The sequence below is a fragment of the Berghia stephanieae genome, chromosome 3 (genome assembly GCF_034508935.2).
Source record: "Berghia stephanieae isolate SIO BIC M18660-M18661 chromosome 3, UCSD_Bste_1.3, whole genome shotgun sequence".
Lineage (NCBI taxonomy): Eukaryota > Metazoa > Mollusca > Gastropoda > Nudibranchia > Aeolidiidae > Berghia > Berghia stephanieae.
This window is the reverse complement of record NC_088362.1, coordinates 105469012-105493386: the sequence shown is the minus strand read 5'-3', so window position 1 is coordinate 105493386 and position 24375 is coordinate 105469012. Positions and strand designations below refer to the sequence as shown.

The 24375-nt window shown below is 33.5% G+C and overlaps 1 protein-coding gene across 7 annotated transcripts in view; it reads left to right on the top strand.

Moving 5' to 3' along the window:
- Positions 1-24375, top strand: part of LOC144969081 (calcium-transporting ATPase sarcoplasmic/endoplasmic reticulum type-like) — a 90136-nt gene that overhangs the window by 46452 nt on the left and 19309 nt on the right. For 4 of the 7 annotated variants that reach the window (XM_078908104.1, XM_078908107.1, XM_078908105.1 and 1 more), the window contains exons 9-26: positions 2744-2832; positions 3636-3719; positions 4358-4451; positions 5068-5198; positions 5642-5730; positions 6356-6458; positions 6876-7133; positions 7832-7949; positions 8392-8492; positions 8938-9060; positions 9537-9749; positions 10326-10420; positions 10812-10937; positions 12096-12298; positions 12916-13001; positions 13754-13887; positions 21148-21265; positions 22242-22359. In XM_078908104.1, the coding sequence (XP_078764230.1) occupies positions 2744-2832; positions 3636-3719; positions 4358-4451; positions 5068-5198; positions 5642-5730; positions 6356-6458; positions 6876-7133; positions 7832-7949; positions 8392-8492; positions 8938-9060; positions 9537-9749; positions 10326-10420; positions 10812-10937; positions 12096-12298; positions 12916-13001; positions 13754-13887; positions 21148-21265; positions 22242-22359 (2283 nt within the window). Of the gene's footprint in view, positions 1-2743; positions 2833-3635; positions 3720-4357; positions 4452-5067; positions 5199-5641; positions 5731-6355; positions 6459-6875; positions 7134-7831; positions 7950-8391; positions 8493-8937; positions 9061-9536; positions 9750-10325; positions 10421-10811; positions 10938-12095; positions 12299-12915; positions 13002-13753; positions 13888-14576; positions 14711-21147; positions 21266-22241; positions 22360-24375 lie in introns of all 7 variants that reach the window. The other 3 variants (XM_078908106.1, XM_078908109.1, XM_078908103.1) reach the window with 1 other exon arrangement.

Below are 24375 nucleotides of genomic sequence, written 5' to 3'. Positions count from 1 at the left end.
TTCTGTGACACGGGGGGCCTATGTCAAGTCTACCTGACGTCAATAATAAAATACCGTCACTTGTTACCTTAGGGGTAGACTTAGCTTCTTGGCCTCTTGGGTGTTTTAACCCTCTCATTACCACCTACAGCAAAATCGTCACATTTGTTACGACACAATATAATATACATTTTTTTTCTTCTTATTCAGAGTTATTTTTGTACATCACAATTAATGATCTTTGTTTAATTAATAAGAACATAAAGTTGTTTTGTAGAGAGATTGAGTTTAAAAAATCAATTTTTCTGCTGGGTAAGCCTTCTATTTTGGGAAAATAATGAAAATTATGATCGGTAAGGAAAGAGTTAAATCAACAATGGAGGATGAACCGACCGATGCTGTAACGGGTTGTATAAAGGGGTCAATTGCTGTGAATCAGTGTAAAGTGTTATCAATAGGAAAAATTGGCGTGGATTAAAGATGCATTGCTGAAGAACATGAATTGGGAACAAAAATAAATGATAACTAAAGGGGGAGTGTGGAGGTTGCGTATCGAAATAACAAACAAACGAAAGAAACAATTAAACTAAAGGAAAAGCCCGTTTATTTTTGGGTTTGTACGCAGATTCAGTGATACACTCAACTTATAAAAAAAAATATTTCTTTCTTTCTGTCTTTGTTTCTTTGTTTGTTTGTTTATTTATTTATTTTTCTATTTATTTATTTACTTACTTATTTGTTTATGACAATCTGTTTCAGACACGAGCCTTATTTAATCCTGCATTCAATATTCAATTTGTAGATTGTATTTAAGTGAACACAAACTGATTCTGTGAGACAGATGATGTTGTAAATAAATGTCTGAAACATTTTTTTGCGTTGATTATATTCGAAGCAAAAGTCATACTTTTCCCTTTATGATCAGTGAAAATAATGATACTGGAAGAAAGACAATGATGAGGTAGAATTTTAGCCCCCAGTTTATTGACAGGGGACGTATGAATGGTGTCTTCTTGATTGTCCTGTCAGTTGATAAAGGGGAGATCAGAAATGTCCACATTATTCGTCTGTGATGATAAAATAGATGGAACTGGAATTTTACCTCATCGTCGTTTTCCAGTTGTGTTTTTTGTTAATTTTTATGTAATCAGTCCTGAGCTTAACGGTGACAGATACTTGATTTTTTCGGATTATCATAATAATCTATGTAGGCGTTTCCAAGAACACTGTCTAAAGAATAGAATTATGAATAAGGAATGGGAAAAATTTATATATATATATATATATATTATATATATATATATATATTATATAATTTTATATATAGAGAGAGAGAGAGAGAGAGAGAGAGAGAGAGAGAGAGAATGAGATAGAGAGAGAGAGAGAGGGGGGGGGTGGAGAGAGAGAGAGAGAGAGAGAGAGGGGGGGGGGGGTTGATGAGAATAGAGTTTGTGTTTGTTCGCGAAGATTGAGATTAAGAGCGCAATGCGCAATCCGTAATCCGTTCTTTGGTTTCTTTTTCAACCACTTCCAACAACTTTTCACCTTGCCTGGCAGCCGACATGGCAACCCGGCACACACCCCTTTTTAGGAATCCACTTACCTGAAAGGTTTTAGAGGTTGCTTGCTGCTCACGCTTATCGACACACTCACTCTTTCTCTCACTCTCTCAAACGTTGAACGTTAGGAATTATTATTTCCCCCCCCTTGTACCTCCTCCCTGAACCGCAACCCCCATCCACCGCACCATTTCACTTACCTGCGAACGAAAGATTTTTCACCTTCACGTTTACGTCACTTTTGTTATTTTCTGGATATTCGCCTACTCACCTTTCTACCACCCCCACTATCTCTGTCTCTCCTCGACCCCCCCCCCCCCCCCACGCGACCTCTTTCACTCCTGTTAAGCGTAACAACGGTATTGGAGGGGGGAAGAAGGGGGGGGGGGGGGGGTTGCAGTGTTTGAAAGTGAATTTGTATAATAATATTTTACTTCTATTAACATTTTTCTTCTTTTTTTTTTCTTCTTTTTTTATCGTTTTAATGTTTTGTTCTCACGGTCTAGACCATCTAGAGTTGATGTTCGATATTAGAGTGAAAAAGACTGATGGCTTGTTTAGACTGTCTAGAATTGATATTCTAATGGCTCGTTAGCCTTTTTGAATTATGAATATTATACAAGATATGCAGACCCGTCACAGGGCAAAATGCGTACAATCTACAATTGCTTTGTTAAAAGTCATAAATTCAAGAGAGGAAAAAAAATGTATCAATCTATGATGTGAGATTTCAAACTTAACAGAAAAAAAAAACAAAAAAAAAAAAACCACCATATATCACCTTACCAGATGCTATCTGCATCTCTATTAGACAGTGTCTCTGGTCCCTACCTTTGTGTCATTGGGTGAAACACTCGACACCATGACCCCACCCGACTCATGTGAATGAGTAAAATGGCTATAGACAGTAGCGACGGATATTGAAAGACTGATGGTATATAAAGCACATCTAAAAGGCAATCTGTACTGTATGGAGTGGGAATTTGGTTTCCTCTTGGCCTACTTTGGGAATGAATGAAGCATTGTGAGAAGCAATGATGAGCATAAGTTTTGATTTGCTGAGATGCTTCTTGTTATTGGAGTGGGTGTTGTTTTTGTTGTTTTGTTGTTATTAATGTCTTGTTATTGCTGTGGCTGCTGTTTCTGTTTTGTTTTGCCAATTCAATAGTTTTGTTGTAACTGTTTTGAAAATTGTTTCTTTTCAGGCAAGATCCGAAACGAGATGATGGACACAGAAACAGAAAAGACCCCCCTCCAACAGAAACTCGACGAATTCAGCAACCAATTGTCAAAGGTAGGATTATTCTGCCCTGGATCTAAGTAAATCATCACTGTGGTGTATGAAAACTCAAAAACTTTGGGTAGAGCTTAAAGCTCTTCCAGACATGCTATTATAACCTCATAAGACATGTGAGATAAGTATTCCCATGATGTAACTGCTGACTATGGTTTTCTGTTGTACTATTGGGGATGTTTATTAATGTTCTTAAAATTATGTTTTATAAACACTTGTGTCTCCTAAATTATTGTTTGCAGAACCCATAGTGACCAGAGATATCACAATATCATCCCCTATAACTTTTTACCTTTCTATTCTAAGAATATGATATTCTCAACGGCTCAGTGGTAAGATATTCACTTTAAAAGCGATCCTGGATGAAATACAGATTTTTAAAAAACAACAAAACAAAACAAAACAACAGCTCGTCCACCCAGCAGTAATTAGGTAGCTGGATGTCAGATCGGGTGGAAAGTACATTGTGAAAGACTAGCTTCCTAACTTGAGGATAGCAATGAATTGCTGCTGTCTGTTTATGCTACAAAAACTGTGATATACTATTTTTCCACGTGCTTTATAGCTCTAAACTACGATTTCCATGGCTGGGGATAATAGATATAGCATAAACTGTTGAGATGAATTACATCCAAATACCCAAATTTAATTGATTAAATCATTTGATATGCTTTTAAGTGACTTTAAAACGTAAGCTACTTATTGCTATGATCTAATCTTAGATAAAACTAGTGTCTTGTTCTATCATTGTTATGTTGTTGGTGACCCATGACATTTGTCTATCTCTTTGTGCTCTTTCTAAGGTGATCACCATTATTTGTGTAGCCGTGTGGGCCATCAACATTGGACACTTCAACGATCCTGCTCATGGAGGCTCATGGATGAAGGTATGATAGAGTACAGGATTATTTGATCTCACACTTCATTGAAGTATTGGAAACATTTTCTAAGACCTAAATATACAGATTTATCTTTTGTGAAAACCAGAGAAACCTATTTTATTCATTGTATCACTATTATGTAGTATTCAATGTTTAACATACAGTACAGTACTATATATTACTATTGATGTGTAATATTCCATATCTGAGTAAATGTGTGATTTTGTGGTCTAATGTCTAATGATATGACCCTTGTCTTCTGACAGTTTGGTCCTGAGTTCAAGTCCTTCTAGGAGTTGCGCAAAGTTGAGTCCTGAGAAAGGGTTTTTTACTCACATTCTCTCTCCAAACTTGGTGTAGAATGAGTGCTTGATCATTAACAGCATTGCTTTTTTGGGGGGGTGGGGGGGGATTGTACTGTCATCTTTCAGGCATTATGTGCTGTCCAACATGTTAAGTGTTGCTGTTAGCTCTTTGAGCTCGATTAGTGGATAATTCCGCTATATAAATGCCCAGATTTAATGCAAAGTCTGATGTTACTTTCATGTTGAGCAAAAGCCATGTAACACAAATATATGTGGTGGTCATGGCACCATTGTTGATTTTGACAATTTATTTATTTGAATATTTTATTTCCTTCCCAGGGTGCCATTTACTACTTCAAGATTGCTGTTGCTTTGGCTGTAGCTGCCATCCCAGAAGGTCTTCCCGCCGTCATCACTACCTGTTTGGCTCTTGGTCAGTAGATGGCATTAAAGCTTATGCTTAACAGGATTTAAAAAAAAAAAAAGAGGAAGAAAAATGAAGAAAACATTTTTTTAAAAAATTCACTCGCAGATCTTTTTTTTTTTAAGTTCAAAGGGCATAACATCTGTTTTAAAACGTTTTAAAGCAATGATTTTTATTTAACAGGATAGGAAATTATTTTTTTTTTAAACAAGATTGAAATCTTGCATCTTGATTTAATGCAAATGTTTGTCTCTGGAAAGTTGGAGAAATGACATTTAATGGGGGTATTTTTCAGCCTTTCCTGTACTTGTTTTTTTATTTTTTTAACACCAATTTTGACCTTTAAGTGATCAAAAATTAAGTTTGTATCATAGTATTTATAATGTTTAGTCACCATGGACTATTATAGTACGGAAAAGCTATTAGTTAATTTTATTTTATCTATACCAGTCCTATGGCAATCTCTTGTCAGATTTATACAGATGCTTTGAACATAGCCATTACCAAAATTAATGTGTTTTTTTTATAATATCCATTGTACTGAGTGCAGAAATGTCTATGACTGTTAAATGATTTGGGTTGATCGAATTCACATACATGTAAATCTATTTACCTCTTATATCAGGTACCCGTCGTATGGCCAAAAAGAATGCTATTGTCAGAAGTCTCCCCTCTGTGGAAACCCTCGGTTGTACCTCTGTTATCTGCTCTGATAAGACAGGAACCCTGACCACCAACCAGATGTCAGTCTGCAAGGTTTGTCCTGTTTTTTTTTAAACGAACTCAGTACATGCCATAAATGATTGGCATGAAGTAAGAAATATCTCTCACTGTGAAAGGATTTTGCCAAAGTTATTTCGACACTGTGTATAACTAAAAGAAAGTCAAAGATGATCATGAGTTTTTAAGAATTATGGGATAGCCGACAAGTGCTTAAAACTGTCCAAATATGGATTCATAGTACTCATAGCTCTTATCAAATTGTTGCCCTCTTTTTTTTGTTTTTAATATTATTATTGTTATTATTATTATTGTTATTATTATTATTATTATTATTATTATTATTATTATTATTATTATTATTATTTTTTTATTATTATTAGTAGGAGTAGTAGTAGTAGTAGTATTAATTTATTATTATTAGTACTATTAGTATTAGTATTATTTTGTCTATTTATTTTTTGGTCATTTCCTCACAGATGTTCATCTTCAGTCAAGTTGACACAAATGCCATCAAGACACAACAGTTTGACATCACTGGATCAACTTATGCCCCAGAGGGTGACGTGTAAGGACTACTTTGTTGATTGCCACGATTAGAAACATTAGATAGTTTCAGCAATAATCTTTTGGGATATTATTACTTTTCCCCAAAAGGGATAATGCAATCATTTAAAAAACTACTTCATGAAAGGAAATGAAGATGTGTGACGATGCGGCTTTAGTATTTCAGGTGGACAATGTCTCATCTTGGAATTAACTCAAGCCGTGTTAAACATGAGTGACTGAATTAGTGATGATGAATGGTTCAGTCATTGTGTCTTGGGTCAAGCACTCATCCCACTTGACTCAGGCATCAATGAGTTCCAGACTATAGACGGTGACAAATACTGTTAAGAGTTTTGATATAAATATTGTGTGACTTTACTGTATGAAATGGAAATTCTGGTTCCAAATAGCCTATTTGGGGAATAAATGAAGCTTTGTAAATCTGGAAATGCGCCACTATGAATATGAACAAAATGTTCATATTTATTTATTTTACTTTTATTTATTCATTAGCTGTTTAAACATGGTTAGGTAATTAATCTCTACTTCTTATCTTGAGGCAAATGTATCGATTATCACAATTGGTCTTAAAGAAGTCGCCAATTTGTACATTTTCCTTTATTCTTTTCTTTCTCTTTTTAAAGTTTGGTGAGCAACAAGAAAGTGAAGGCCTCTGACTACCCAGGATTGGAAGAATTGGCTACCATTTGTGCTGTGTGCAACGACTCCAGTGTGGATTTCAATGATGTATGTGATACCTAAGAATATGTCTTCAAAAATTTCAGTAGGCTGTTCACGGGCGAATGTCTTAAGTCTAAAGCTTTGAGTGAAATGGAATTTAGATAAAATGAAGGAACACTTTTTGCTGAGAATTATTTCTTTATTCCTTTTTTCCTCAGTTTTACAATTTTCTTTTGGTGTGAATTTGTTCCAAAAAATGTTATTTTTTCCTTATTTTTCTAACAATTTGAGCATTAGCTTTGAATATGACACATAATATTCTCTTTCTAAGCTTTATTTCATTTTTTCTCTGCCCTCAGTTCTTTCTTTATTTTCATCAAATAAAATGAAAAAAAAAAACAAAACTATAAAAACCCAACCAAGTTATACAAACGAACTAAGCTTAAACAATTTCTTAAACATGTGTTATTGGTCGGCTTTCAGAGCAAGGGCATTTATGAGAAGGTTGGAGAGGCCACTGAGACTGCCCTTACAGTCCTTGTTGAGAAGATTAACTTCTTCAACACCGACACCACAGGCCTTAACAAACGTGACCAGGGAACTGCTTGCAACAACATCATCCAGGACATGTGGCGCAAGGATTTTACCCTGGAGTTCTCTCGTGATCGCAAATCTATGTCTGTTTACGCCGTCCCCAACAAACCCACCAAGTCTCCTGGAGGTGCTCGTATGTTCTGTAAGGTAGGTTGATGGGCGTTGGTCATTTCTTTCCTATTAAGTAATAATTAATGATGTTTTTTAAAATGTTTTTTTTCTTTTTATACAGTCTAACTAAATTTTCATCTCCCTGACTACCTCCCAATATAATATGACAAACATTTGTATGGTTTAATGATTATTGGCGATGTATTGATAATATTATCTAAGAGGCAAACTAAGGGAGTATATTACAGCTGCCCTACAAATTCATCAAGGGTGCTGCAGACTACTTGTCTTATTATAAATCTAACGAAAACATATCCAAAGTTGTATAAATGGACATTTTGGAGATGAATCTGAAGACATAAGGGGATTATTCATCTATTGGTAAATGGATTGTTCAGTCTTGTCAGAAATACCAAAAGAGAATATTCCTTATAGTGAAAGAAAAAGGAATGAAGATTATATTTCACTTTTTTTCTTAGTTTTTAGACTCTAGCTTATTGTTATTGAGTCGAATGGTTTAAAAATGAAAGGATAAAGTAAGAAATCTGATTAACAGAACAAAAGTTATTTTTGAAAGAAATGGTACTGTCTCTTGCTTTTATTTTTTTCAATGTGTTCTCTTCATCTTTCAAATTAACGTATCCCATATTTTCAGGATAATTTTCCTTGCAATAGATGCTTTAGTGACTGGCATTTCCTATAATTTATCACTTTTTGGTCACCATTTTGCACAGGGTGCCCCTGAAGGGCTTTTGGACCGTTGCACCCATGTACGTGTTGGACAGAACAAGGTGCCAATGTCCCCTGCCATCAAGAATGAGATTATGAAACACACCAAGAGCTATGGAACAGGTAATTATTGGAATGAATCAGCCCATCACAATTTTGACAGTCATAAACATAAACTTAGTCTTGAAAGGAAAGGGAATAAATGAGTAGTTAATTGAACTGAACTAAATTTATCTGCCCCAAGATGAATCAAACGGGGCTTTGAAGTCCTGACAACAAACCTTCCTTGCCAACAAAATATACATAATATATATTCAATCAAGATATGCTTAGGTTGTTCTCTTCTACGTCAGGAGCAAAAAAAATGCACAACTCTATTCATTTTTATAGCCTAAGGCAAGTTGCAAGTTTAAAATTAGAACAGGTATTCTCTCATGATTAAAAGTTATCAATGTAAATGATATGCACAGACATGAATTGGTTATGGATGGAACATTTTTACAACTTTTTTTTTCTTTTAATGATGTCTTTTGTTCCTGTTCATAAATTTATCTCTCATTTTCAGGTCGTGATACCCTTCGTTGCCTTGCCCTGGCCACCATTGATAACCCACCAAGCCCCTCTGAAATGGATCTGGAAGATTCTAGAAAATTCATTCAGTATGAGGTAGGTTGCTCACTCATCTATCTGTGGTCTGCTTGGTGATTGTTGCTTTGGTTGGTGGATGATGGATTTTTGTCAATCTGGATCTTCTTTTTAAAAATTTTTAGATGTGTTAAGTGTACACATTTTATTTTTTCACCCTTTTTTTATTTTAAACTTGAGTCTTCAGGTTTCACAATATACTTGATTTTTATTTTGCTATAGTTGTAAAATGGCAGGAAAAGTTGTTGGGCCTGTTATGTTTAATTTCTGTCTAAATCAATTTGAAAAATATTCTAAGGAACAAACTATTGTCTGGTAATTGATTTTAACGTTGAAAAATAAAAATTGAATGATCATAGTTATTTGAAGAGTTGTGTGATGCCTGCAGAGGAATAATTTCAAAACACTTAAAGTAATTGTGATCTTTTCATAACTTATATTCCCCCCTCCACTGTATCATTTCTAGACCAATATGACCTTTGTTGGAGTTGTGGGTATGTTGGATCCTCCTCGTGAAGAAGTGAAAATCTCTGTCAAGAGATGTAGGGATGCTGGTATCCGTGTCATCGTCATCACTGGGGACAACAAGGTAAGCACTGGGTGTTACATTTTGAGTGATCACTTTGTAGTTGATCTATTTGTGTTGTAAAAGGGTGTTACATTTTGAGTGATCACTTTGTAGTTGATCTATTTGTGTTGTAAAAGTGACCTGAGTGCATTATTTGAATCATGACATTTATTTCTAGCTCTCTCCCCTTTCTTACCTCACCCCTTTGTGGTCATATATCAGTTTTTTTGTTGTTTTTTTGGAATAGTTATATTTTGTGTTTTGAACAAAATTAGAATAACAAACCATTATTATAAAACAAAATTGAAAAATGTCAAGCATCATACAATACCTGTAATTAACTATCTTAAAAAAATTATTTTGTACAATTGTTGTGTAGTGATTTTTTATGATTCGTTATAATATGAATTGCACTTGTTTTAAAGAAAATGTATAGTAAACATTTTTAAATGTTTGATTGCATTGAACACACAACCTTTTCTGTTTCTTTATTCCAGGCCACTGCTGAAGCCATTTGCCGTAGAATTGGAGTATTCACTGAGACTGAGAACACCGAGGGCTTTTCTTTCACTGGAAGAGAGTTTGATGACCTGGGCTATGAGGACCAGAGAGCTGCTGTCATGCGTGCCAAACTGTTTGCCCGTGTGGAACCCGCTCACAAGAGCAAAATTGTTGAATTCTTGCAAGGAGAGGGAGAGATTTCTGCTATGGTTAGTATTTGTCCGAAAACCTTAAATTCTCTAGTTTTAAAATCTGATATCCTGAAACATTTTACTGTGTAAGCCTAGCAGCTTTTAATGCCCTCCGTAGTTTTATCTGGATAATAAATATATCAAGGGCTTCAGACCTGTGTAAGTGTGAGAGAGGTGATTTTGAGAAATTGAAAAACCAAAAAAAAAAAAACAAAAAAAAAACTGTTTTCTGAAATAACACTTGTCATGTGTGTTTAGATCACAGGACTTTTTCCACCAAATAACTGAATTTTGGTTTGATTCTGTTGGTCACAGTTGTAGGGGATGGGATTGTTTTTTTTAAAAAGCCAAAATAAGCTAAAAATAATTATTTTACACACATGGCGCTTGCACAATTAGAGTTGGACGCCCTCGATTTATATTTAGCATGACTGTTTCAGAGTATCATGCTCTCATAGTGAGTAACTATGTATTATGCGAGTAACTATGTATTCCATGTATTATGTGATAAAACTTCAACATACACAGTGGTATAAGTTACAATTATTTGGTCATTGCAATTTCTTACCTAATTTATATTTGTTAAATCTCCAGACTGGTGACGGTGTCAATGATGCACCTGCTCTGAAGAAGGCTGAAATCGGTATTGCCATGGGTTCTGGAACTGCTGTCGCAAAATCTGCTTCTGATATCCTTTTTTGAATGATAATGACATCGATGTTTGGGCATTTAGCCTTATTTCAGCATACTCATGATCAATGCTATCCTTGTTACTCTTAACTTGCATTAATTTCAAGGGATGGCAGTGATTTAGGCAATTTTTCATTTGCTACTCAATCAGTAGAAATCAGATATTCAAAACAATAATACAAATATTTTACATTAATTTTTACTGTGATAAGATTGATCCTGTAAATTGGGAAACATTATTGTACTGCTTTACATAATTAATTGTTTTTATTTTATTTATTATTTATTTATTTATACATTTATGTAATTATTTTTTTTATTTATTTATATTGACAAGATAGATATTAAATTTAATCAATGTTAGTTGAGACCCTTAACTCCAGCTGTACAGATGGTGTTGGCTGATGACAACTTCTCAACCATTGTCTCTGCTGTAGAGGAAGGCCGTGCCATTTACAACAATATGAAACAGTTTATCCGTTACCTGATCTCATCCAACATTGGAGAGGTTGTCTGGTAAGTTTGTTCCTGTCATCAAGTGTTAACTTAGATATCATGCACATTTTTAGAGGCGACCCTCTTATTTTTTTGCAGCATACTTCATAAACTATGTAACTGATTTGATTTAACGCTTTCGAGTTCACCCTCATGGAAAATCAAACAAATTTGTTCTATTCTCCATGCATATGAACTCGAGAGAGTTAAGAAATATTTCTGACTGTTGTATTGAATACCATAATATCATATTTGAAGACAAAACTCCTCCTCCCCATTTTCTTTCTCCTTTTCAAAAACCTATTTTTTTTGTATGTATTTATTTTTTGGTTGTTGTAATTTTCTTTTATGTTTTAATTTTTAATGGAGAGAAATTGAAATATGAAAATAGAGAATATATGTCAGAGGAATAAACAGAAAAGAACATATTAAAATATTATTGAGTAATTCACCAGAACGATTATCCTATCTATTTAGTCATCTCGTACTTGAAGACATATCATGAGGTTAGGAAATACATATCAAGAAATCGAGCGCTGTATGCAAGTAGTACTTGGTAGCCACCTTTGTTTGTCACAGACTCCTGCTATATGATGTTTAATGACAATAAATACATTGTTGTGGGAATCCTGACCTCCCATAGTGGGCAGGGGAGGTACATGCTATGTCTTCTATCCCCCCCATACCCGTTTTCCAATTGTTTCCTGTCATTGTCTTGAAATGAGATTACTTTTTTTACTAGTTTTGTCCTGATCCTTGCCGGAGTTCCTTGGCTGGGAGGAAACAGTCGAATGTATAGTTAAAGTTTTGAGAGATGATATTTTTTTCTTGTAAATCATCTCTCTGTTATGCATTGTATTATGTTTAGTTTACATATTATATTATATGATTGGTAAACATTTGAGTGTATTCCTCTTAGTTGGGACCTGTGCTTGTGTCTGGATGAGACTTTTAGTGATCTCAAACTGAGTACTTTGACGGTGTGCTCTTGGAATCTACATCTGTTTCCTATTTGAACCAATTCCCCTTTGTCTCACCTTTTCTTTTGTGCTTTAATTGTAATTCTAGAACTTTTTACTATCCCATTTCCTTTTTACTGGCGCTGATATGGCCTTAATGTGTTGCAAGCGCCGTAAAACCCTTAAAAACAAACAATAAAAAACAATTTCTCTACTCCAGTATCTTCTTGACTGCTGCTCTTGGCATCCCAGAAGCTTTGATCCCCGTCCAGCTCCTTTGGGTAAACCTGGTGACTGATGGTATGCCCGCCACCGCCCTCGGATTCAACCCCCCAGACTTGGACATCATGAAGAAACCACCCCGATCCCCCAAGGAAGGTCTTATCACTGGATGGCTTTTCTTCAGATACATGGCTATTGGAGGTGAGTGAACTTCTAACAGTTAAATGTAATATGCATCCAGAAACCAAAAATTGAAATGAATCAAGATTTATAATTTGTTACAAGAATGATAAATTGGAGGTGAGTGAACTTCTAACAGTTAAATGTAATATGCATCCAGAAACCAAAAATTGAAATGAATCAAGATTTATAATTTGTTACAAGAATGATAAATTACTAAAGCAATATCTGCCACCTATACAGATTTATTTGGTATGTGCAACTTTTTGTGGAGCCAAACTTGGAATTTTTCCTCCTAGATTTTGATTTATAATATTAAAATTTTAGTTGATAATTGCTGAAAATATTATTTTATACTTAAATAGATAAGAGACCAAATTGAACCACACTACGACAGTTGTAAAGCCTTTTGAAAGTCAGATTTTTAAAAAAATTGACAAATTATTTGTTTGTTATCCTGGGTAGTTTTAATTGTGTGTAAACTATTCAATTGTTGAATCTTATGATTCAATGAATATTTATTTTTTTATTTTTAAAAATTTTGTGTCATACCTCTGATGGGAAGACGAAAGGATAAAATATATATGTAATATACATTTTTATTTATTTTATTTTTAAAATGTTTTTCCTGTCTCCAGTCTACGTCGGATGTGCCACAGTTGGAGCTGCTGCCTGGTGGTTTATGCTTTATGACAAAGGACCCAAACTCAACTACTACCAATTGGTAAGGTTGAATGTGCTAAACAGTGACATTTTTATTACATGAAAAAGTGTCATTGAATAAATTAAATTTGCATGTCTCATTGATTTAAAAAAGAAAAGAAAAAGTGTCCAAACTAATATGTTGTTGATAACTTCAGGTTTTCTTAGAAAATATATATATATTTTTTTTAAATCGAAATTTATTCAGACAAAAATGTTTTATCTGACATTTAGAATGAGTATTCTATAAGACCTGAGAATAAAACTTCTCAGAAGCAAGTTGTCACTTGTTGCCTCTAACCCTCTAAGATTAAAAATTAATTGTAATCACAACACTCATGACTTGTTATATAATGATGAGAATATTTCCTCAGGTATATCAGGGCCTTAATAACCCATTCATTCAGGTATATTATTTACTCAATGGGATTTGAAATATACAGTATTAGCATTGGAAAGAAAAAAAAGAAAATGTTTAGAATCTTGGACAACTGATTAGATTCAGTTCTATTTTATTAAAATTATTTCCCTTTTTATTTTTTAATCTAATGAAAACTGCAAATGTTTTAAAATTTCAATTAGGCAGGTCTGTTATTGTTAGATGCAAATAGTAAAATAATTTTATTTCATAAATAGATATATATTTTTTGACATGACCGTGTCAGGCTGTTATATTTTTTAAACACAAACACTTTAAAAGCTTCTTCATAGCTTCAAAGTCTAGCTCATGATTCTTTCCCTTCATTTCCCCCCGCCATTGTTGCAAACTTATAGACCCATCACATGCAATGCCCTGCAGAACCACGAAACTTCAAAGGAATAGATTGTAGCATTTTCCAGGCTCCTGAGCCCATGACCATGGCTCTGTCCGTTCTGGTCACTATTGAGATGCTCAATGCCCTCAACAGGTAAACTATGAAAATAAAATAAAAATGTGTTAACAAGTTTCACACTCCTGGGTGGAGATTTTGCTCGACCTATTTGCCATTGGATATCTTATGTCCTCTGCTTCAGATTTCTCTTGGGTTTTTTTTTTTACTATTGAAATTCGGTTTGCTCTTCCAAAGCTGTCCTGCTGTGATTCCAGTTTCATTATTGTCCATTTTAATTTCAAATTTGCAATTTTCCTGACATTCTCAAAAACTGTTCATGTTTATCTGTGGATCGATAATCTGTAAAATAATCTTCTCTCCAAGTTTTTCTATTTCTTCTTGTGTAATTTCCCTCTCTCCACCCCCCACCTCACCCTACCAATATATCCTGATTCAAATTCTGGCTTTATTGTTCATGTAATTTGCTTTTATTTAATTGAGGTTTGAGGTCTGCTTTTTCCCCACATCATCTGTTGTTCTGCTTTTTCCTACCTTTGGTCTTTGTTTAACTCTTTCATCTGTGAATACGTGCTATGACTGACACAAGCCACGAGAGACTGCAACAACCAACCTAGGGGGTGAATCTACGTGATATTATTTGTACTCGTAACATGTCTAACACATCTATTTTCTATTTTTTTTTCTCCTACCTTTGTCAATCTGTGTGTGATTCGTTGTCGTGTCCTCCCAACAATGCGTCATTTATGTATACGTGCTGCGCGTAGACTCATCAAGCCCAATGCTTAGCTCAGGAAGAGATGTTTGCCGGCGTGGACTGTGACGTGTTTAACCATCCAAAACCAATGACCATGGCCCTGTCGGTGCTGGTGTCCATTGAAATGCTGAATGCTCTCAACAGGTGAGTAAGGGAAGGAAGAAGACTGTAGTTTCTCTCATGCTAGATTGACCATCAAACTAGCAAGGGTAGGTGGAGTTGGCACATTGGTGAAAGCAAATAGATAAGAAAAGACTAATTTAGATGAAGTAAAGGAAAGAGGTGAACTAGCAAATCAAGGGATGACATCAAACGAGGATTATGCACCAGGATAAAAACTCCTTTTTCTCCATAGATTCATTAGGAGAAAAAGTAATTAGTGGAATTATTAGAGGTAATTTCTAAATATTTTAAATTATTTTGTGGTGAATAGATGAATAGACTAGGAGACAGAGTTGGGTGAGGGCATTGGAGATAAAATATTATTCCTAGAGTCATATGTAGATACCATTGATGTATTCATGCCGCAGGACCAGGATTTAGAATTAACTTCTTGAAAATTGATCTATATTAAAATTATTTTTATTCTGATATTGAATTATCTGAGTATCACCATGTCATGACTATACAGCTGTACAATGACAAAATAATTTCTTTGCATTCATATTGGGAGACGACGTAACAGGTTTGAGGAGGGGGGGGGGGGGGGTTCTTAATTTTTTCAGAATATGCAGTTGTGTGATCAATTATTTCTTTAAAAGGCATTTTGTCTCTGTACAGCTGGATATTCACAGTTACATAATATTTCCACGGTTACTTTCCATGACCAAGAATGGACATAATCATCTCTTCATCATGAAAAGTATCAGAGAGGAATATCAGGGGTATATAATAAGTCATGTGTGTTCTTTGCAACCATTTATTTCTTCCTTTTCTCTTGCATTTGTCCTCTATACACATACTAAAAAAGGGGAGCTGGTTTCAGTGGTCATTGATTGAATGAATTTGATGCAACAACAACAAAAAAAATCAAACTCTCATCCTCCTCATTTGATCCATATATTCTGTCTTCATCCACATATTATTTCGTTGATTTCAGTTGTGTGAACTTCTCCATTATGTCCAATATTCATGTCACTTTGAACATTCTTTTTGTTGTCCAAAGTACTTTGTTCAACCTTGTCAAGTTGTCCCCTTTTTCTTTTGTATTGTTTTGTCCAAAAAGTTTTTGTCTTTAAATTGATTTATTTTCAAATTATATTTTTATGTGTTGTTTATTTATTTTTAAAAATAAATGTTCTAAGGAGTAAATCCAGTGTCGTTTAAGTTCTTGCATGGAATAAATAACCCTGCATCGATGATAAATAATGTATTTTATTCCAAGATATCTTTTGATAAATTCCTGTTTGAGATTACTTTCTTAACTATTTATCCTGTTTGGTTGTTGCAATGAGTAATATTTGCTCTTGCCTGTGAACCTTGTTGCCTTTAGTGCACCGCACAGGGGGAGTCTGGTGGACGTACTGTTTTCATGTTTAAAAATTGTGAAGTTGGTTTTTGATGTACCTGGAAATTAGTTTAGATTAAACTTTACTGGATGAACATTTCCTGGGCTAGAGACTTAATCAATGGATCTCAAAGCATAAGATCACATGATTATATACTTATTATTTTTTATTTTTTATTTTTTAAAAAAAAATCAAATTTCATATTTAGGTCAGCCCCATTTGCGGTCACTAAAGATAACAATGTATTTTTTATCTTTTGATTTGAAAGAACAATATGTTCATGTATTATTCTTTGTACATTTATATCATGCATGAACATTTTTTTTTTGTCATTGAAATTTGGTCAAAGACGTCCAACCAGCTCCTCTTGTGTGTGTTTTAGATGATGATATTGATGATGATAATGTTGATGAAGATATACAATGGTTGTGATTGACATGCGTGCCTTTAATTTTATACTTCCTGCATGGTGTGTCGCTTTTGATATACCCAGAGTTCAAATTATAATGTAATTTTTAGTAGACTGTCAGACTTTTCAATTTTATTTACTTAGCGACTGGTACCATGTAAAAGCAAAAAGCCTTGTGGGGGAATAGAGTAAAATATATTTACTGTGACCTCATGGGTCTTGTGTCAAGAGACAGTTTTGGTTTTTTTTTTGCTACAAGCAAAGCTTTTTTCATAGCAATTTCTGGTCTAGTCATGAATTTTGATACCATAAATATTTGAATTGATTTTTCATCCCGGAAATAATTCCTTATATTTTGTGAATCCATCCCTCTAATTAAAAAAAAATTTTTTTGCTGTGTAGACTGAAAAATCACCACATATTTAAAACCATATGATAAATACATTGAGCTGTTTTTTTCTCCCTCTTTGTGCTACCATTAATCAATTTAATAATTGAAGTCTCTACTTTGATCCAATATTTTCTCTTTTTCCCTGCTTAGTTATAAGAAATTCAAATTGTTTCATTTGGAACCCGACATCAACACTTAATTAATTATGGGGGGAAAATATATATACATATATATATATATATATATATAATTTCTGAATCTAATGCGCCAACTAACCTTTTATTACAGCGTTATATTGTTATTTCCTTCCCTTACTCACAAATTGCATTCATCATATATTTGATCTTAGGAAATTTTGATTTATTCAAATATTCAAACATGCTTAACGCTTTTAAATTATTGTCTTTTAAAAAATTTTTATTCTATCCATAACTTTTATCTATAATTGTATAAGCGAAAAAAAGTTATAAATGCTATTACTTGAAAGGTTATTTGAATCTAAAACTTTACTCCAGTCCATTGTTTCAGGCATTCATCAAGAAAGCACACAGCAAATGATACAGCATTTGTGTCACAATTCAAATGGAGTAGATTGCCTGCTTGAAATTGTCATAACCAATTTTACTACTACACGGCACAGCCACTTACACCCACTCATCCCCTTCCACAAGCTTCTTTATTTGTATTTGCCGCAGCATCTGTCATGAGTGGTAGTGAGTAGAAAAGAAAAGAAGGCTGATGGTTTTCACCTGTGCTTCTTTTCTCATAGAAAGAATTAATGTACTGACTCACTTACTTAAATATAGTCCATTGATTGGTGGCTTGATTGAGACTGGCTTCATGATATGACGCACGCACGCTACACTTCAAATCGGTGATGTTCAGTTTTTGTGTTTGTTGATATAGAATTGTTTATCTGTATTTGTCAAGTTGTTTTGTGTTTGTTGATATAGAATTGTTTATCTGTATTTGTCAAGTTGTTTTGTGTTTGTTGATTTAGAATTGTTTATATGTATTTGTCAAGTTGTTTTGTTTTGTTGATTTAGAATTGTTTATCTGTATTTGTCAAGTTGTTTTGTGTTTGTTGATTTAGAATTGTTTATCTGTATTTGTCAAGTTGTTTTGTTTGTTGATTTAGAATTGTTTATCTGTATTTGTCAAGTTGTTTTGTGTTTGTTGATTTAGAATTGTTTATCTGTATCTGTCAAGTTGTTTTGTGTTTGTTGATTTAGAATTCTTTTTCTGTATTTGTCAAGTTTTTTGTGTTTGTTGATTTAAAATTCTTTTTCTGTATTTGTCAAGTTTTTTTGTGTTTGTTGATTTAAAATTCTTTTTCTGTATTTGTCAAGTTGTTTTGTGTTTGTTGATTTAGAATTCTTTATCTGTATTTGTCAAGTTGTTTTGTGTTTGTTGATATAGAATTGTTTATCTGTATTTGTCAAGTTGTTTTGTGTTTGTTGATATAGAATTCTTTATCTGTATTTGTCAAGTTGTTTTGTGTTTGTTGATTTAGAATTCTTTATCTGTATTTGTCAAGTTGTTTTGTTTGTTGATTTAGAATTGTTTATCTGTATTTGTCAAGTTGTTTTGTTTGTTGATTTAGAATTGTTTATCTGTATTTGTCAAGTTGTTTTGTTTGTTGATTTAGAATTGTTTATCTCTATTTGTCAAGTTGTTTTGTGTTTGTTGATTTAGAATTGTTTATCTGTATCTGTCAAGTTGTTTTGTGTTTGTTGATTTAGAATTGTTTATCTGTATTTGTCAAGTTGTTTTGTGTTTGTTGATTTAGAATTGTTTATCTGTATCTGTCAAGTTGTTTTGTGTTTGTTGATTTAGAATTGTTTATCTGTATCTGTCAAGTTGTTTTGTGTTTGTTGATTTAAAATTCTTTTTCTGTATCTGTCAAGTTGTGTTTGTGTTTGTTGATTTAGAATTCTTTTTCTGTATTTGTCAAGTTTTTTGTGTTTGTTGATTTAGAATTCTTTATCTGTATTTGTCAAGTTTTTTTGTGTTTGTTGATTTAAAATTCTTTTTCTGTATTTGTCAAGTTTTTTTGTGTTTGTTGATTTAGAATTGTTTATCTGTATTTGTCAAGTTGTTTTGTGTGTTTGTTGATTTAGAATTGTTTATCTATATCTGTCAAGTTTTTTTGTGTTTGTTGATTTAGAATTCTTTATCTGTATTTGTCAAGTTGTTTTGTGTTTGTTGATTTAGAATTCTTTATCTGTATTTGTCAAGTTGTTTTGTGTTTGTTGATTTAGAATTCTTTTTCTAATTTTAAAAAAAATTTCCAGCCTGTTATAAATTCTGTATGAGAGTGGTTTTGAATTTAAAAATTGCATCAAAAATAAAGATCAGTCAATAAGGGGAACTTTTTTTCATAGGTAAAGATGCTTCATTAAAAGCAATCGCTTGCTAGTTTTGAATGCATTTCAACAGTGTTTGGGGGGGGGGGGGGGGGGGGTGTTGTGTTTTGTTTTGCTTTTTTTTTGTTTTGCATTGGGCATTGAATCTAATTTTTTTTTAAATATTAAAAGCTTGTCTTGTGCCAAAAGTGCTTCACTAGTGAAAGGAAAGATAAATATATGTATGCATATTAAGTTTGATTGTTGGTTGTTAATTGACTTTTTAAAAAATTTGGGGCATTTCTCTGTCGTCCGCTTTGATTTTTTCTCCAACTTCAAGAGAAAAATTTTATCTTCAAAAACATGTTTTTAAATCTATACCAGTTTCAGAATTTCATCAAGTAACATTGTCGTTTGCTAGTAGAACTGTTCTTATATAAACTCTCAGCTTTGCATGGACATTAATTATTTTTTTTTGTCTTAGTGAATGTTAATTATGTATGTATGTTGTGAGGAAAAGAAACGTTTTTGTGCATTGAATGGAAAACATTAAGAAAGCAGAACTTAAGAGATGTTGAAGTCACAGAAATTAAAGGAAAAGAAAAAAAGACAGAAATATACATTTAGACCCAAGGAATTCCGCACAGTGTCTCATCCAAGGGGTAAAGAAAAAACCCTCGGTAGGTAGATTAGGATGTATCAGGCCTGCAACAAAAGAATAACCTGGACAAAATAACGTACAATTTCGTCTTATAAATAAACATTTGTCTCTGGGTTTGGTTGTTTTGTTTTTTTTTCAGAATGAATTGAGATTCTTGAGTGTGGCAAAAGGTAGCTTAATTTGCTGGACAAGAAATGCTTTTCAGTTTTGTGTGAATTGAATTCTCCGTGTATAAATAAGTGTTGATAACCCAACTAGATTAGCTGTTATGCCCTCTGATGTAGTGATATATTTACTTCCACGTCTAACCATCAATGTAGAAAATGTTTTAGGTTGTTGGATTTTTTGTTTGTTTATTTTTTGTGAGTGGGTTGGAAAGGGGGTGGGGTGGGGATTTGTTGTGATTCGAACAATTTAACTCTCACAACATTGAGCAGATGTTATTTTATGTGTTCATCTATCCATCTCTCCATGTTCCTCTAATGCCAAGTGGACTTATCTGTGGAGAAACAGTTGTCCCATTCATATCAAATGTCAACTTTCTTGATCCTTCTTCTCACTCTTCTAATTTGGTGGTATTGTTTGATTCTGGATAATTTCTACCATGTATTTTACTAGGGTTATTTATTTGGTTTTACCCTATGTCTCTTTGCTAGGTATGGCATTTGTTGAATTTGTATTACAATCAGGATGAATATGAACTCCATAGCTTAATTTACAATGCTCAGTATTTTCAAAATACTATATTCTTAGTATATTTTTGGTGCTAGCTTGAGCTAAATCTTTTGACTATTTTACCATCTTCATTTAACTGGTGCAGAAATAATTAAAAATTTGCAAGTGCCAGTAAACCCTAAAAAAACATTTAACAAGGGATATCATTTGTTTTTCCAGCATATGTAAAGCTTCGATATAATCAAAATTATTTTAGCTTTTATTTTAAAGAGTTCTAAATGAAAGGAGGTGTATCAATTGCAACTGTGCAGTCGTCTGAAAAAGACTTGAAAAGAATTTCTTCACCTTTTGGTAGTAACCTGTGTTGCAGTATATAATGCTTTGAAATTACAGAGAAGATGGATATTAATGGTTATATAATGATAATGTATGGTTGCCCAGTTATAGAATTTAAAACACATATATTAATTACTTATTTGCTTATGTATTGTTTAACTGATTGATTGATTGATTTATTTATATATTTACTATTCATTTATCTTAATGTTTTATTTATTTTTAATTATTCTCAATTTTCTACTCACCAACCCAGCTTGAGTGAGAACCAGTCACTCTTGGTGATGCCTCCCTGGACAAATAAATGGCTCATTGCCGCCATTGGACTCTCCATGTTCTTGCATTTCTGTATCCTCTACATTGACATCATGTCGGTGAGTGATTAGTGTTGGTCATGGGATGGAGAATATTTGATTGGTTCGTTGTCTCTGGTAGCCCCCACCCCCCTCTAAAGGACTCTAGGGAAGGGCCAATGGTTACTATCTTTTTGTCTCCTCCATATCTGCCATGTGGCTTTCCTTCCTCTATTCTGGAATGATCCGACTTGCTAACTAAATATCCTCAGCAATTTTCTACATTTCTGTTACTGTGCTGACAAGAATGTCAATTCATTTTCAACCAGCAAAATAGACACGAACATTCACTGACCATGAAACAAATAGCAACAAATACAGACACCTGCAAGTAATCTTTCATACCACAATTTATATGTGAAGTGTACACACTACCAAACAGCATAATATCATGCAATAAGAAATGAAAATAGATACTTTCAGAATATAGATCACATCAACATCACAGTCAAACCACTCACGAAGTGTACGATTTGTGTCTACTTCATTTTCCTTGGAAAGTGTGTGAAACTTTGGAAGACAGTTACTTCCTCTCCAAAGTTTTGCTCAAAGCTAGTGAAATGTTGGAGAGAATGTTTTAAATAGGTGTCATTTCATAAACCGTGTACCCAAAAGACCAAAGTTGAGAGTAGCACAATAAACTGGCACAGTTTGCGTTGACAGTTGAGATACACGGATGATGTTTTTCTTGTTTCTAAAGTTTGTGTATCATAAAATCAAGTGAGAGGTTAAGTTATCTGTGATATCTATAATGCAGACCAGAAAAAACAAATCTATAACTTTTATTTTTTTGGAACTCACCTGGGTTTGCCACTATTACTGTTATGACAGATGATGACCAGAAATAAACTGATATTGTCAAAGTGCTATGGAACCCTTGAAAAACAAATGCTTGCCGTATCAGTACAATATTGACTTATTAAACATTTCTTTATTAATATTAACATTTAAAATAAAAAGAGAAATGATATATCCCCATATGTTGCTTTCTATACAGGTCATCTTCCAGATCACCCCCTTGAACTTGGAAGAATGGATAGCTGTAATAAAGATCTCGTTCCCCGTCATCCTACTGGACGAAACACTAAAGTTTGTCGCCCGCAAGTTTGCAGACGGTAAACACCCACTTTTATCATGCCACTGGCTTGTTTTGGTCTGGGTTGGTTATACATCTTATTGCCTACGTCACTACCTCTTCTAGTTGTAAAGTCTGCCTACATTACATACCTTTTCCCCACCCCACTCATCATTGTTAACATTTGCTACCATCACTTACTATCTAACAAAGACTGGGAACTTGTTTGTTCGTCTCCGTCTCCGTTTTGTCTCTTAGTCTGGTTGTGTTCATTTCTTTCCCCGTTCATTTATATTTAAGAAAATAAAAACAACAGATTTAACATGAACATGAATGCTCATGCAAGTGCGTGTATGGATTTATATATATGTGTGTGTGTGTGTTTGTGTTATGAAGTAATCAGATTGTAAAGTTATCACTTCTCTTTAAGACTTTTTTTCTTTCATAAAGTGTACAAAATTAGAGAATTCTCTTCTAAACATGCTTGTGTGTGTATGTTTGTAAGGGTGTGATATGTTTTCGTTTTGTCATTAGGTTTCCTGTTTGTCAAAGTAATGTTTAAACTGAACATTCTCTTCTTTCCTTAAATTATTAACACCTCCGTTAATCTTGGGTGTGCGGAAATTAAAATAAGAAAAGAATGTATGCTTGTGTTGGTTTGGGTGCTTATTTTCACATTTTGAACATTCTATAATATACAACAGTGTGGTTGTGGTTTTATACATTAAAAATATATATATTCTTTTGGTTTCTTTTACAAAGTTTACAATTATGATAACATAATCTTCTTCACTGTTGCTGCAAGTATCGAAGCAATTCTTTTGGATAAATTTATTTTGGACTGTAAGTCACACAGGAATCCAATTTTATAATGTTGTTCTTTCGCTCTTCACCTATTTTTAGTACTTTATTTATTTATTTATTTATTTGATATTTATTTTTTTATTTGTATACTTATTTAATTTTAAGATTATGTATTACAAAAATATTGGTACGTTAATATCGGAACAAATGATGCCTAAAAGGATTTTATCACATTATATTTCTGATACTTGCAATAACAATAATTTCCTCCTCCTGTCATAAAAGTAGTGAATGGTTTCTCTCATTCAAGTTTCATTTAGGTAATTTATTTCTTCTTGGATATTAGTTGAAATAACTATTACTATTAACTACACGCCATGAAAATGATTCACGTCATTGTTGTCAGTTATCTTTGGTAGACGTGTGATTAATCTTATTGATTTGATTGGATGTTTCAAATTGTAATTTATAAATACTTTATGTGGGGACTTGACTGCAAAACAAAACAAAAACAAATATCCTTCGACATTGTTTTTATTGATGGATAGATTGGGGGGGGGGGGGGGGGGGTTCATATTTAAATTATCTCTCTCTTTCCTTCCCTCCTGTCGTCCCCTCCTATTCCCCCCCCCCCCCCCCCCCCCCTCTCCTCTGCCTCTTTTTGGGATCAGCTTTATCGAGTCCATATGTTAAAAAGAATGTTTGTCTTAAAGAAAATCCAATTAAGATATTTGCATGTTTTGCGGGTAACCCTCACATATTCCTTGATATTTATCCCAGTACAGCTTGCATCAATTGTTTATAAATAAGAGTGAATAGGAAAGTGCAGGGTTGAGGTGGAAAGAGTGAGAGAGAGAGAGAGAGAGAACTATTAAATATCTGATCACCACTTTCACATAACAGTCACATCACGTATTTATCATACATGGGTAAAATCTATTTTCCTTCTGCATCCCATTATGTGACTAAGTTATATCCATGGGAAGTGTTTATTTAGATACCAATGCGGTTTGCATTAAAATTTTAATTTTCAAAAACCTTCTCAATTCACAACTCATGCATCACAAAATTTGAAACTACTGTAAGCAATGCATAAAACGAACATTTTGTAATAGGAACCATTTAAAGCAGGACATTATGGACAACAACAAAAAGGATAAGAAAGCAAATCTCAAAATTCATTTTGGTGACTCTAGTAGCTACTGCTGTAACTACAACACTGCATCCCCTGTGTGAGTGTGAATGTGTATGT